Source organism: Vombatus ursinus, unplaced genomic scaffold, assembly GCF_900497805.2.
Source record: "Vombatus ursinus unplaced genomic scaffold, bare-nosed wombat genome assembly UNPS02004533.1, whole genome shotgun sequence".
NCBI classification, from domain to species: Eukaryota; Metazoa; Chordata; class Mammalia; order Diprotodontia; family Vombatidae; genus Vombatus; species Vombatus ursinus.
The window spans coordinates 1,659,767-1,675,388 of NW_020944311.1; the positions used below are offsets into that span (position 1 = coordinate 1,659,767).

At 44.7% G+C, this 15,622-nt stretch overlaps 1 protein-coding gene across 12 annotated transcripts in view; it reads left to right on the forward strand.

The window, feature by feature from the left end:
* TAF7L (TATA-box binding protein associated factor 7 like) overlaps positions 1–15,622 on the forward strand; it is a 29,285-nt gene that overhangs the window by 11,674 nt on the left and 1,989 nt on the right. For 8 of the 12 annotated variants that reach the window (XR_003566869.1, XM_027837028.1, XM_027837055.1 and 5 more), the window contains 7 exons: positions 19–26; positions 1,571–1,651; positions 2,034–2,147; positions 2,455–2,640; positions 2,806–2,918; positions 5,346–5,405; positions 13,325–13,468. Coding sequence is in view for 11 of the 12 variants with exons in the window: in XM_027837028.1 (XP_027692829.1) it covers positions 19–26; positions 1,571–1,651; positions 2,034–2,147; positions 2,455–2,640; positions 2,806–2,918; positions 5,346–5,405; positions 13,325–13,426 (664 nt within the window). In the remaining variant the exon portion in view is untranslated. Of the gene's footprint in view, positions 1–18; positions 27–1,570; positions 1,652–2,033; positions 2,148–2,454; positions 2,641–2,805; positions 2,919–5,345; positions 5,406–8,759; positions 8,805–13,324; positions 13,469–15,622 lie in introns of those variants that run through there. The other 4 variants (XM_027837080.1, XM_027837072.1, XM_027837063.1 and 1 more) reach the window with 4 other exon arrangements.

Genomic DNA, 15,622 nt, shown 5'->3' on the forward strand with positions numbered 1-15,622 from the left:
GAAGATGGGAAAGGGTGTCAAGAAGAGGTCTGGCTAGAGTACTAACTTGGAGGTTCAGGTAACACTTTGGACTGGGAGATTGGTAAATGGAAGGCGTTACAGCCTGGCCTCACAGTCAGCCCTGGACTGAGCATAGCGTAGGTACACAGACTGTATCCTATCCGCACCTGCCTCATCCTTGTAAATTCCTTTTTTTTTTTTTTTTTTTTTTTGCTTTTTGGCTTTTTACTAGGCAATTGGGGTTAAGTGACTTGCCCAAGGTCACACAGCTGGTAGGTGTTATGTGTCTGAGACTGGATTTGAACTCAGGTCCTCCTGACTTCAAGGCTGGAGCTCTATCCATTGCGCCACCTAGCTGCCCCATCCTTGTAGATTCTTAAGGAGGTCACTGATAACCTGTTAAAGAACAAAAGGATAATTTATTAACCCCCCCCCCCCCAAAAAAAAAGTAATTGCACAGGCTTCTCCGAATTGGAGTCAGATGCTATATGATATTGTGTGTTCATTGTTTTAGCGTGAGTTCATAGTTCGTTTGAACTGAATAAGCTGGGAAGAGGAGAACTGCTTCTATAAGTCTTCCCCCCAATTTGTCTCATTGAAAAATGACTTCACCATTTTAGGTCTTTCAGATAACTCCTAAGGGAAAGTGTTTCATTTGTCAGTGACCTTTATAATCTATTTCTCTCTGTCTCTTAGCTATTTATTGCGAAGGCAATATTGGATTGTTACAACTATGTAAAGGCAATATATAACATAAAGGCAATATCAGGAAATCAGGTTTCTGGTTTACAGACGATTGTTTGCTACTACTGAGTCTTCCCTTTTGAGGTCTGATTTCAGTTTGTGGCTTGACACCTTGGTTATTCTGGAGATAATTGCTTGAGATAAGATTCAAGGGGGACTGTGCAGATAAGACTTGCTTTTTATGAGTGTTTCTAAGAACAAAGATGGGCAACTAAGTGACACAGCGGATAGAGTGCCGGTCCTGCAATCAGGAAGACTCCTCATCCTGAGGTCAAATCCTGTCTTAGACATATCCTAGCTGTGTGACCCTGGGCAAGTCACTTCACCCTGTTTGCCTCAGTTCCTCATCTGTAAAATGAGCCGGAGAAGGAAATGGCAACTGCTCCAGGATCTTTGCCAGGAAAACCCCAAATGGGGTCACACAGTCAGACATGACTAAGGTGACCACAAAAAATAACAAAGATGCAAGGAAAAGAAATCTGGGAATTTGCACTTTCAGGCCAATTCATTTCTCAGTAGCTAGTAAGGGATGCAAGCTATTACTGCAAAGTCAGTGCAAATATTTAAGAACAGCTCGAATTTAAAGGGAGGGTCCTTAGAGTGAAAATTCTGCCGTAAAGTCTTAAGATGAAAAAAACAAAGTCCTCTAAGTCGTTTGTTCGATGGAGGAAAGCTCCCATATCCTGTGCAAGCCCAGGTGCTGGAAAAAGGCTTCCTTTTTTGCAGCTGAAGAATGCTGGCCGTTCTGGTGACTTTGCCCGCAAGAGCAGGCTCATCCCTGCCAGCCACAGGGCATTTAATGCTGTTACTGTTCTTTTGTCTCCTCTGGCCCAGTACATCGAATCTCCAGATGTGGAAAAGGAGGTCAAGAGACTGCTGAGTACAGATGCTGAAGCTGTCAGTACCCGTATCCTTTTGTATCTAAAGTCTTGAAGCCTGGGAGATCCTCTGGGCCTGTGAACTTGTTTTCTTCATTTAGCCTTTAGTAAAGGCATTTACTAAGCTGGTATGGTAAGAACTGTTGGTTCAGACCGGGGCACACTCTCCCATAAACACACATAGTGGCCATGTTTTCTTCATTTAGCTAGCAGAAACCAAGATAATCAGATTTGTTTGGTGCTCATGTTAATATAGGGCCTCCATTAACCACTATCAGGGCACTTGGCTATACTCAGAATCTAGGCACAATTGGGCTTCTGTCAGACCTAACTAAGTAACGCTTCAGTTAAAGAGACTCTTTAGAGACCTTGTACTTCTCTTACCTTTTCCTTAATTGCACCTGTTTTCAGGATGGGAGGTCATTGCTGAAGATGAAACAAAGGACACAGATAACCATGGTTCCCTGAACAGCCTGGACATCTCTCCAGGAACGAGTAGCAGTAAGCAGGGCTATAGCTCATCAGGTATTGCATTCCCTTAGGCAGAGCTTTTGCTGGAGAGGGGTTTCTGACTGTTTGTTGGATAAGCCGCTTCCATAAACCTGCAGGCTCTCGTTTGCAAAGGATTCCTAGGCCTCCCTTCAACCTTTCTTGGTGACTGGCTCTTTGGTTTGGGATTAGTATCCTCATTTCTCTCCCATCCTTAATTACTTAACGTGTGGAGAGGACTTTTCAAGTGTTTCCTGGTCCTAACTCATCTACTCAGCATAGTGGTGGGAGGCATTTGAAATACTGCATTTATTTGTTGTTTCCTCTTATTTCAAACTACCAGAACACGAGCTCCGAGAGATATTTAATGACATTAGTAGCAGCAGTGATGATGACGATGATCAGGATCACCATGACGATGAAGATATAAACATCCTTGACACCGAGGAAGACCTGGAGAAGCCACCACAGAGCACCCACGATGAATCTGATCAACGGCGCCAAGAAGATAAGAAAGCAAATCTCCTGGGTAAGTCCCAAGCGGCAGGGGCCAGTCTTGGAGGCTGAGGCCCAGTGCTCACGAGTGCCAGGCAACTTTGAACAGGTGATGTTCAGATTGTGGGAAAACCAGCTGGTCACGATCACGGTCTGCCACAGGTGTCAGAGAGACTGAGGAGAAACAACTTTCTCTTAGTTGTAGGACTCCAGAAGCAGATTGATGTGATGAAGGGAAAGCATCAAGAGACTAGGGAGAGAGCAAAACGCCAGGAGGACCTCATCTTCAAAGTGGAAAATCTGGCCCTCAAGGTGAGTTGTATGATCGCCCCCTTGAGGGGCAGCACTTTTCCCCCCTCCCATCTTATCCAGTATTTGCTTATCTGTCCTCATGTACTGCCCTCTCTTCCCCCAGAAGTGAAGCTCTTTGTGAAGGCAGGAACTCATCCTTTTTTGCATTTGTTTACACAGCACTTTTTCACAGCGTAGCTCGTAATAACTGTTGAATTGAATTGAAGCCATGCTCTCTCCTTTAGAAAAATTATACACGTCACAAGTCATTTCTGGAAGAAAACCCCTCTTCTACATTAATGGTGCTTTCCTCTCTCCTCTATGCCCTGTCCTCCCCACCCACCACCCCTCGGATATGCATCTCGGGCTCGTTCTCCTTGGTTGTTTTTCATTTGCTCAGCTTAGCTTACTTTTAGTGATCGTTTTATTTACATTGTTGTCATTGTGTATGCTCTTTGGGTTCATTTGGGTACGTTTTTTGGATTTCTCTGACATCCTTACATTTACAGGATCTCAGAAATTTGTCATTCCTTACTAAGCAGTAATATTCCTTTACGTTTCAGAAACCACAGTTTGTTCACTCATTCCCCAACTTAGGGCATTTGCTTTGTTTCTAGTTCTTTATTTTTCCCTACTTAATAGCTGCTTCTCTTGTTCTTTTTTTATTTTTTCTGTGCAGAAGCTTTTTAATTTTATGTGGTTGAAAAGGTCTCCTTTGTCTTTACTAATCACCTCTATTCCTTGTGTAGTTAAGAATTCTCTCCCAGCCGTGGTTGTGAAAGGTATCTCCTGTTCTTTTGTGACCGATTATTTTCAAGTCATTGTCATACTGTATATATTGAATAGGGATTTCTTCCCCTAGTAATTATGTTCTCCTCAGCTAAGTTCCCATCTTTGAGTCTCATCTTTGTGTTTCCTTCCACATCACTTCTAGGCACCATGAGCTCCATTTCACTCTGAAATCTTCCCTTGAGGCCCCTATCCACCCTCCATCTTTTTCTTTATAACGGGGACACACCTAAAATCTAAAATATCATTTTGAGCATCTAATATGACCATTTGGGGAGCAGGAGCCAACTGGCTTAAAATATGTTTGTGTTAAACACCGTATGTGAATCTAAAAAGCAGGGGTTAGAATGATTTAGCTTTAATTGAAGAACCCTCATTCCCTGTCACTTTCCACTTACCGTTTGCACAGAAGAGGACTGTTGTCTTTTTAAAAAATGGCTATATGTGCCATTTTCTTCTCTTGGCATCCATTGCCTACATCAAGGGAGCCAAGAATTGAATTTTATCTTTTAACTATCTTCTGTTGCATGTTTGAGCAAAGGTGAGTAATTTGCTTTTTATTCTGACATGTTTAGCAAGTTTCAATGAAAGGAAAATTTGTTATTGAAATACATTTTTTCTGAGTTGGAGGAGGCTTCCAGGCCAGCTCCTACTGAAATGGGGACAGACTGGAGACGTCCATGCTGACTTCATCCTTGGTGAGGCCGTATCCTCTGGTTGTTCAAAAGGGCAGCTGCTCACAGAATGTGACAGATTTGGGATACTGCCCTTCGAGGGAGGAATCTATTGTTTTGAGATCATGTATGTGAAAGGAGAGAGATAGGGACAGAATGCATTTGTGATTTCATTGGTATAGGGAGCTCCTGAGCAAGGAGTCTTCCTCTACCAGTATTGAATGGCACCTTCTCTGCAGACCAGAGAGCTGCCTAGATCACGAGGAGATTAAGTGACTCCACTGGGGTCATGCATCCAGTATATAGATCAGAAGCAGGGCTTTCCAGGCACTCTACTATAATATAGAAAATGTTATGCAGATTAAGGTCATTTTTATTATTGCTGTAGCTTTGTAATAGTGGTTCTGAAACTTTTTGGTTTCCTAACTCCTTTACGCTCTTAAAAATTATTGAGGTCCCTCTCCCCAAAAGAGCTTTTGTTTATGTGAGTTCTGTCTATTGATTTTGACCTCTCAGATCCCCTAAAGGCTCTCGAGGTCCTGCAGGGCTTTCCAGACCACACTTTGAAACCCACTGCTTAAGAATGTTACTTAAGAATGATATTTGGCCATGAGGAAGGATCAGGATAAGGCAGCATAGGAATTCCAGTTAAACTGGCCATTTTGTTTCAAGGTTCAAGGTAGCCAAAGGATCACAGTGGTTCTGATGCCCAATTAGAAAAGGGTTAATAGTTTATCTGAAGGCATTCTGTAACCATTCATTTAGAGGAAAAAAGGAATGTTTTGTAGGGTGTTCTGAGTAAAGTGGTGCAGAGCTACAGTGGGGAGTGTGGTTTAAAAACATTAAATGGATGGAAAGAGAGAGCTTTTGTTATACCCCAGGGTTTCTGCTTGACTAACTGCTTCAAGAGCCCTTTGTCTCACTTGGTTATTGTCTCTTCATTGATGAGACCTAGCATTCATTGCTTCTATGATTTATTTTCCAGAACCGTCTTCAGGCTGTGCTGGATGAGCTCAAACAGCAGGAAGAACAAGAAAAGCAGCAGGTAAGGAGGTGCTCCGCAGACCAAGAATGGAAGCCTCCATCCGAACTGCTGTCTGACCCCATTGGGATGGGCAGGAACGACAGTGGCTAAATCCTCCCTGAGTGAGATGGCAGAAAGGGAGGAATGTCAGTGGTGGGCGGTGTGGAACAAGTCACCATGTGAAAAAGGTCTGCTGGCTCTTTTCCCATGGAGCTGTGTCCTCACACCGTTGTGGCAGTTTGAAAGAGCCCTGTGTAGACCCGGCAAGGGTGAATTCTTGCATTAGACTGGTTTTTGCTCCCCAGTGTGGGGTGTGTCCCCATGTCCTGTGGATCTTGAAGGACTCATCCACCCCTTCTTTCGTCAAGTCCCACACCTCTCTGTCCAGGTTTAAGTATCCCCTAGTCAGGTGCTAAATCTTGTCGTTTCTACCTCCACAATACCTTGTATCTCTCCCCTTTCCTCTCACAAGAGCACTGGTCACTGGTCCAATTTAGGCCCTTATCACAGTTTGTCTCCCTGCCTCACTCCCGCCTTCAAGCTACCCTCCACACAGTTGCCAAAATAATCTTCCTCAAGGACCGGTGTGACCATGACATTCCCCTACTCAGGAGTTCACCATTGTAGTGGTTCACCATTGCCTCTAGAATAAAATACAGACTCCTCCCTTTGGCAGTTAAAGCCCTTCAGAGTTTGCCTTCAGAATACTTTTCCAGATTGATTTCATAATGTTCTCCTTCCCACACTGGCCAAACTGAGCATTCTCTCCCCCACCTCTTTCCCTCTGCAGAGTCTGTGTCCCGTTCTTAGAGTGCTCTCCCCCTCTTCTCTGCCTCTTGGCATTTTGAGGTTCATTCAAGATTTAACTCAGGTGCCATGACCTAGAGCAGGGATTCTTCAGCTTTTTGGGTCGTGGACCCCTTTGGCAATCTGGGGAAGCCTGTGGGCCCCTTCTCACAATCATGATTTTAAATGAATCATGAAATAAAGTACCTCAGATTGCAAAGGAAACCAATTATATTGAAATAAATCTGTAACTTTTCTCTCATCCAAGTTCATGGACCCCCAGCATCTATCCCAGGTGAAAAATCCCTGACCTATAGGAAGCCCTTCCTGAACCGTTTAAGTTTTTAGTATTCTCTCCCTTATTCTGTATTTATGGATCTGTTTAAATATATTCTTCTCCCCTTCCCCCCCCCCATAGAATGTAAGCTCCTCAAGGGCAGGGTCTGTTGTGTTTCTGTCCATATCCACAGCACTTTGCAGTATCCTGCACATAGTAAGTGCTTAATAATGTTTGTTGGATTGGATTAAAGAAGCCAAGTGCAACGGGGTCTCCAGAGAGGGGAAAAGCGAGAGCTTTTTAGTGGCCTTGCAGCAATTCAGCCTTTTCTTGTAGTACTTTCACTTAAGGAAAATTGTTTACAACCAAAAAAGCAAGCAAGTAAACACGCCAGCTGCTTGGAGGGAATGGCATTTGAACTGGGTCTGGAAGGCCAGTGGTTTGGATTAGAGTTTTATTGTAGGAGTAGTGGTAGGAGGAGGGGGGGTAGGGATGGGTGAGGAATGTTGGCAGCAGTAACTCTAGTATTTGGACACAGAGATGGAGGGGAAATCGTTCAGGGGTCAGGCAGAATGAGCAGAGGCTCATCCATTTTGGTGTGTGTCTAGTGTGTGTGTGTTGGGGAGCAGTGAGAGACAAGGCTGTGTGGATAGGTCAGAGTCAGAATATGCATAGCTTTGAATCTCAGATTAAGGAGTTTGGACTGAATTCATTAGGAGACATTGGAAGCTTCTGAACAGGGAGGGTACTGATGCATTGAAATAAGCTTTATGATGCCCAGTTTAGCCAAAGTGTTTAGATCAGATTAGTAGGGAAGGATCTGAAGGTGGAGAAACCAGTTAAGAGGCTGCCCTAAACTAGTAGGGAATGGGAAGAAGGAAATGTACTGAAGAGCTCTCCCAAAGCTAGAGGTCACGGCGCTGGGCAGGCAGCTGTGCAAAGGTGAGGCAGGGGTTGGGGGGGGCGGGGCGGAGATAGTCCCGGAGGTATACACCCAGGTCTCAAGCCCGTGTGCCCAAGAGGGGGGTGGCACCATTGGCAGAAAGAATAAAGGGGGATTAGCTGCTTTGGGGAGGGGAGAGAGCATTTGTTTTGGACATCTTGAGAGGAGGGAGGGTTGTGTCATGCCGGGTCAAGCTGGTCAGCCAGCTTTGTAATTTGGAGCTGGAGTTCAGGAGAAGGGATGAACCTGAAGATACGGGTTTCGGAGTTGTCTGCGTAGAAGTGGTGGAAGGTGAGTACATGGGGATGAGAAAGTGATCAGGGACAGAATGTGGAGGAACTGCCCCCGTCTGGGGAGCCGGAGTGGAGGAGAGCCACGGCTTGACATTGTGGCCACTGAGCATCACTGAGGATACAGATGACTAGAGATCCTCGGGGTACCTCCCCAGTAGTTGGCACACATGCCCACAGTTTTGTAAGGCAATGTTTCTCCTACTTGAGTGTCATAGGGTAAAAATCACTATTGGGTATAGGGATATTAAATGGTATTTTCAAAAATCCTCATCTCACAGGTAATACTTTTGGTTCCTGTGTTAGCATGGCATAGTAGCTAGAGCAGTGGCCTGGGATTCAGGAAGAGCTGGGTTTGATTTCCACCTTAGACATTTACTAGCTGCGTGACTCTGGCCAAGTCACTTAGCCTCAGTTTCTTCACCTATAAAATGGGCATAATTATAGCACCTACCTCACAGGGATGTTGTGAGGCTCAAATAAGCTATTGTATGTAAAGCATTTGGCAAACCTTAAAGTACCATATGAATGTGAGCTATTATTAACACTGTTGATAAGTTTATATAACAAAGTCGAAACATAAAATAAATGTAAACCAAATAACCAACACAGAGAAGGAAGGCACTACATTCTGAGTTAGTGGCAGGTCAGATATAGCAGGCAGGACCTTAACCTATTCTGCGTGCTCCCCCCAGCATTGCAAGGAGCAGTGAGACCCAGCGTAGGCACCCTGAGTGGCTCTTGTTTGGCCCCGCGGCTGCCACTGTCCCATCTCCTGTTCCCCTGCAGAGAGTATGGTCTTCCTGTGCACTCCCTCCTAGCATCTTCACTGCCACCTTTGGAAACTTGCTTTTGTGTGCTTTCTGTAATCAAGGGCAACATCCTCCCTAGGGTTATTGCAGCATTTTGTAGCTGCACTCTTCATTGGGGCACCATTTTTATCCCTGATGAGGAATGAAAGACACCATATAAATGCCAAATGATAATTGTTCTTTTTGTTTCCTGCAAGCCTGAGTTCGGCATCATGTAAGTGCACCTAGATTTACAGATGAAATGTTTCTTTACCTCTCCCCTTGCAGCTCAGCTCCTTGCAGGAACAGCTGGACTCACTCCTGGAGAAGTAAGGGCAGCTTGACTGTTAGTTCCCTGTAATCTTCACACTGGCAAGCATCATGCATGCAAACTTGGGGTGCATCCTCTGGGCTGAGGATGACTTGAAGGTGGAAATGTGATTGCATTCACATCTCACTGTTTCTGTTGCCTGTTGAATTCATCCTGTTTCTGTCTTTGCACCACCCTTTTGCATTCCTAGAAACATCAGCACTGATAAGTAGAAGATGCTGGTGCCAGGGTCCAGCTTGCAGTGAAGTCCCGCCATTAGTGGGCTAGCCACGTTAACCTGGTCACTCAGGTCCATGTCTGTCACTGGCTTTGACCGGTTACTTTTAGAACTGCTCAGCTTTCTGTTGCTCTGTGGGATCATCAGAGGACTCAGCCTTATTGTCTGTTTTTATCCTCTCCTGTGCAAAGGAGGGCAAGTCATGTACACTGTGCTAGGTGCCGGCTCAGGAAAGAGCAGTGATGAATTTGCAGCAACTCATGCCTGCTGATACCTCTGACCTGGTGGGTTTTAGAAAGCCTAGAACTTCATGTCATTGAGGCACGGCACCTAAGGAGTCGTAGGTTTATCTTGGCTTCTCTGGGTCAGAAGGCCAATAAGGAGCTGTTGTCCTTAGGTTGAGCCTACAGAACAAAACCACCTCCATTAGAGGAAAATCGTGACTTCTGTGATTCCTCCCCATCCCCACCTGATTTGTCATCTACTTTGATTTGAAGGTCTGCCTGTATCTGTTGTGCATTGTTGAAAATCTCAACTAGTTCTTTTTCAAATAGTTTTGGAAATCTTGTGCTGAAAAATGGGTCCCCATTCCTTTAGTAGGGGCTATCCCACGAACGAAAGAGTATTTCCTAATGGAAGCTTTTGAGACTCAAAAACAGCAAACCTTCTAATTAGTTTGGAGCCTCAGTAGAAAAAAAAAAAGAGCTCTTCTGATCGCTTCCTAATGGACCAGGCAGTTCTCAAATTAATCAGAGGAGGTTGGGAATTTGGTGAGCAGATAGAAAAGGGATTTGAAAAGGCGGTTCTAGTTCTGCTATTGTCACAAAACATCTTGAGAGGGATTGGGCCTGAATCTTAAGCCTCAGAAAGAGAGGAGGATAAGCTGTGTTTCTCAGGCTTCCCTATGTAGGGTGGCAGGGAAGCTGGTCCTTGGACCTGAACATGCAGACCAGAACCCGCCGTTACCAGAAGCTTTTCCAGCTTGGCGTAGGACCTGCCAGCACAGCTGTCAGGAACCCAGGAACTTCTCTGCACCATGATGAGGCCTTGGAGAACAGCCTTCATGGAGGTTCCTGGCTGAATGCAATACTGCTGCTTGCCATGAGAGGAAGCAGATTTTACATGTTGGCCATCCATCGTTCTCGTCGACCAGGCTCACCTCCCCAAGGACGGTTCCTCGTTTGCTCTGCTGTCACACTGTCCACCAGCCCTCCTTGCTAGTATACCTCTGTACTTGTCAAAGTCCCTGCCTTGTCTTGGCCAGAAGTGGAAACCTCGTAAAGTTTAAGAAGGAGAAGAATTCTTCTGTACATAAGTGGTATGTGTATTGCCGTGTGTGTTGCTTTTTTGTCTATAACTTTAGATTATATATTCCTTGTAAGCAAGGTCAGATGTCTTTTTAGCCTCCACACGGTGCCCACTGTTATGTGGCTGAGGTGCCAATAAGAGACAGCATCTGAAGACTCATGGGCTGCCTTTGCTTTTCAAAGGTCTTGGAGAGCTCCCCTGTGAAGAAAATTCTCTAGTTTTCGGGAATGGAGGAATTTGTGTGCAATACAGAGTTAGGTAGCTTAGCCTTTTGCTCCTAAGAATAGAGCTAGAATACTTTTGGACCTGTTGCAAATATAAGACCTGAACAGTATCTTATTTTGGTTACTGAGAATGCCACCTCTTCAAAGCCAGGAAAAATTAGGAAGTCCTGACTAAATCTCCTGGTAGCATTCTTCTTCCTCATATACTTTTGGGGAATGGGCACTCTGGGATCCTCTTTAGAGAGCTAAAAGTGTCCCTGTGGTGATTAGAGAGTGGAGGTTCCAGGGTCTGCTGCTGCTGCTGCCTCCTGGCACCTCTCCTCAGTCTGTAGGCCTTCATGGTGGGTTTGGAGTAGATAGTGACTGACTGATGCCAACCAAAAGACTCACATCCCCATGGAGAGATGATCCTAGGGAACCTCCTTGAGGTCAAAGTGTGCTGTGCCCCAGTCACTGCCTTACCGTCTTGGTGCATACCATCTACTTGTAGGGTTTAGGTAGGGTCATGTTCAGTCTTCTTTAAGGGAGGAGAAAGTAATGCTGAAATCACTGTAAGCAAGGCAAAGCCCTTTCTGGCAGGACGGAACCTGAAGCCGTTCCATCGAGAAGTGCTCAAAGGATACGGACAAACAGCTTTCAAAAGAAGAGTTGCAGATTATCAATAACTGTGAAAAAAAATGTTCGAAATTACTAATTAGAGAAAAATTCTGAGGTTTCATCTCCTATCTATCAAAGTGGCAAAGATGTTCAAAGAGTGGAATAGTCAATATTGGAAGGGCTACTAGAAGCCGGACGCATACTATGGCATTGGCGGAGGCGTCGATGGGTGCAGCAAGCCTAAAAAACAATATGAAATCGTGTGAAAAATGCTCTCAATCAACAATCCCACTGTTGGGCGTGTACCCCAAGGAAGTCAGTGACAAAGCCCCCATATATACCAAAATATTAATAGCATTTACAGTAGCAAAAAAGCCCTGTAAGCAAAGTGGGTGCCCAGAGGTTAGGGAGTGGCCAATCAAAGTGGTATAGAAATGGAATGCTATTGCCTGAGGAATTCAGAGAACTTGAGAAGACTCATGAACTGAGGCAGACCAGAACAACGAGAATACAATTTAAAAAACAGAACAAAACGCTAAAAACCAACTGAACTCTGATGAATTGAAAAAGCTAAGCCTGTTTCCAAAGCCCAGATGATGAAACATCCATAAAGATGCTGAGGACTCCTGATGTGGCATGCGGTATACACTCTCAGATGCAGTGCTTGTGTTAGAGTTGTGTAATTGTTCTTTTGTGTCATTGTCAGGGTGGGGGGGGTGGCTTACTGTGAAATGACTGGTGTAAAAATAAAAGGCATCAATAAAACATAAAAAATACCAACCCAAAGCTTTGCTTTCTATTTCCTCCTCCAGCATCCGTCTTCCCTCTACTCCAGGTCTCAGTTCAGCTTTAGAGAAGAGAGGGCATTAGTACTGGCCTCAAAGTAGCTCACTTCATTCTCTGAGAATAAGTGCTACCTGCTGATCTGGACACCAGAAATGGGCCATTTCTTTAATCAAGAATATTATAACAAAAGACACAAGCTATCTACCTGCACTTGATTTTGTGCCGGACTCTCTACGGGGTCAGTGAATTGTGTGCTTCTTTCTCTACTCTTGGAGATTTGCCAGCCACCAGGACACAGAAACTAAACAGGGCATCACACTTATACTTGGTTGAGCATTGATAAGTAGTAGGTGGCCTCAGTGGCCTTTGCCCAGCAGGACTTGCCTCGTTAAAAGATGCAGGGCCTTGGGGAGCTGGAAGCACCAGGCGGCCTCCACTCATGGGGGAGGGGGGGGCAGAATCTCTTCAAGATCCCAACTGGGTCTGTTGGAGGTTCTGAGCAATTAAAATGGTAGAAGGCCTGTACTGGAAAGGACTGTGAAATTGAGAGAAGGGCGCTGGGTTTTATGGGGACATCTCATTCCTTGGAATCTGCAGCCCAATGAACTGTTTGTCATCTGCCATTGTTTACCGCCACCAGAGTCTCAGAAATGGATAAGCGATCCAACCCAGAGTCTGATGTCCTTAGAGGCAACTTTTTACCTCAATTTCCTCATCTTTAAAATGGGGATGATAATGGCACCTACCTCACAGGGTTGTTGTGAGGATCAAATGAGATAAGAATTGTAAAGTGCTTGGCACATAGCAAACACTATATAAATATATTTACAAAACAACCTCTAGACCTAGAGTCCCCCCCCCAACTAGTTAGTTCATCTCCAGCCTTCACTTCTGTAGAGCCTGACTTCCAGATTGCATTCCTGATTATGACTCATCATTAGAAATGCATGCTGACTTTTTTTTTTTAAAGAAAATTAAGTTTCTTAATGGCAACTTTTCTGTAACAGCAAAGATGTAAAAGGTAACGTATTTTTCCAGTCTATCATAGCCTGGATTTGCAATCTATGGGAATCTGACAAATAGGATCTCAAGGGCCAAAAAGAGATCAATCATAGGATGTGAAGTAGTGATCCAGTAAGCTGTTGTATGTAAAGTACTTTGAATAATTTAAAACAATGTATAAATTGAGAAGCAAGGTGGTCCAGTAGACAAAGGGCTGGATTTGTAGTCATAAGGGCCCGAATTAAGTCCCTGCTTTGCCACTTATTACCTTGGACAAGTCCCTTAATCTCTTTGGGTCTCAGTTTCCTTATCTGTTAAATGAAGGGATTGAATTAGATGATCTGTAAAGTTTCTTTCAGCTCTAAATCTATAATCCTGTGATCTTCAGGAAGCCCGTGGCAGTAAAATGCCTTTGAAGAAGAGCCAAGGCCATCCAAAATTCCAAGGCTCAGGAGGCAAGATGCAACAGAGGCAACTCTACTCTTTTTGAAATCCTGAGCAGTTTCACCAGCAGCTGTCCTGAGCTTCAAAGGTACTAGAGAATCTATGCTTGCAGGTACTCACATTGGTACTAAGTGTTGGGTGGATTTATCTTCCCCCATCTTAGGATAATGAAGCTGTGGGGCCAAGACCACCATGAGTTAACTCTAGCCTGGGAGGCCTAAATGCTATATATTTCTTGACCTAGATGGCTAGACAGAACCTGAGGCCTCCAGCCCTCCTTCCCTAGCATTTCGTATAACCAGCTGGAGAAGCTGCTGTTCCTGACCCCAAACTGATGCCCTGGTCAGCCATCACAAGACCTTGGGGTTTGAGCACTTCATTCAACTGGTTCTGTATCGGACAAACTTCCACGTCCTCCTTTTATTCCTGTGTTTCCAAGATGCTGTCAACTGCCATGAAAATCTCATCCCCTTGCTAAGTCTCCCCATGCTCTCAGCCTTATCAGCCTGAGCCCTAGCCTTCCTCGGCCTTCATACTCCATCGTGCCTTCTGGAGCCCCCTTTTTTGTAAAAAGAGAACTCCACTTCATTCTTGATCTCTCCATCTCCCGTTTTCCATCTTCTGCCACTGCTGGATCCATGGCTTCTCTGGAAGGGGTTGTTTCCCTTGCTGCACCCTATCGCACAGGACCAGGAGGAGGAGATAGCATATTCCTTGCTCCATACATCTGTCCCCCAACTGGCTCTTTGCTGCTATTACTCAGGAACTTCTTTCTCCTTTATTGAGTATTACTTCATCCATTTCTATCACCTAGTCTAGATCATCATCTGTTGGCCTCTGGGACATCTTTCTCCCTCTTTAGAGGAGTTAAGTACTTGGTTCACAGTCTTTTTCTCCATCTCAATCCCTGCTCTGATGCTTGAGGTGATACTCTCAAAAACCTTGGCTTCTCAATTCATCAGTTTCCTTAAGCCCCATAACCTGCTTCTTCAAATCAACCCCTTGATGATTTAGATTCTAGATCTTACCACCTCCCCATTCCTTCTGAATTTTTTTATTTTTATGTTTTTTTTGCTTTTCAGTGAGGCAGTGGGGGTTAAGTGACTTGCCCAGGGTCATACAGCTAATAAGTATCAAGTGTCTGAGGCCTGATTTGAACTCAGGTCCTCCTGACTCCAAGGCCTGAGTTCTATCCACTGCACCACCTAGCTGCCCCCCTGAAATTCTTTAATTTTAGCCTTCCTACTCTGCTGCTTCATTCCTAACCTTGTCCTTATTCATCTCTCGCTTGTCACAGTCTTAACCAGTTCAACAGTACGCCACCATGTACCTTTGAATCCCTCTGTCTCTCATTCTGTGGTGGCTCGTGTTTTACCAACAGCCACCTCACCATCCTCCTCTGCTCCTACTCACAGAATCCTGAACTCTACTCGGGAAAACCACATGACAGTTTACTTATTTGTGGGTTGGGTTTTGGGGGGGGGTCTTTTTTGGAGGAAGGGGAGTCATTAGGAGGTAACCATGATGTGAAGAAAATCATTGCTGTGCTGCTGCCCCCAGTGCCAGTCAGTGCCCCAAGTAGCTATTCTAAACCTTCTCTTCTAAACTCTCCTCCAGTTCCTTTACAGCACAGTTCTCTCAGCAGAACATCTCACTTGAAAATAAACGCCGTCCATCAAGACCTTCGTCTTCTCCTCCTCTGTACCTCACAGCCTCCCTGTGTCAGTTCTCCATATCTGCTTTTCTTCTCTTTCTTTTATCAGTGCCAACCCTTGTGTTCTTGTCTTCATCACCTTCCCAGAACTTTCCTTTTTGATTATTCTCTTCCACCTCTTATCTTAATTCTCTCCTCATCTATTGGCTCCTTCCCTGCTGCCTATAAATATTTCCAGGTCTCCACCATCCTTAAAAAACTTTCACTCACCCCTGCCATCCCCTCAATCTGCCATCCAATATCTTCTCCCTTTCACTGACAAGTGTCTAAAAGGAGTCACCTAAACTCATTGTCTCCGTTGTTGTTTTCCACTTTCACCTTTCACTTTGCCCATTTGTAATCTGGTGTCCCGCTGAAATTACTTTCACGGTGGTTTCAGTGATCACGTAGCTGTTAAATCCATCAGCTTTCTCTCATTCCTCATTCTCCTTGACCTCTCTGCAGAGTTACTTTTGACCAAACACCCTTTCTACCTGGATTCTCTTTTTCTCTCTTGGCTTTTGTGACACTACTCAGAAGATGTGTACC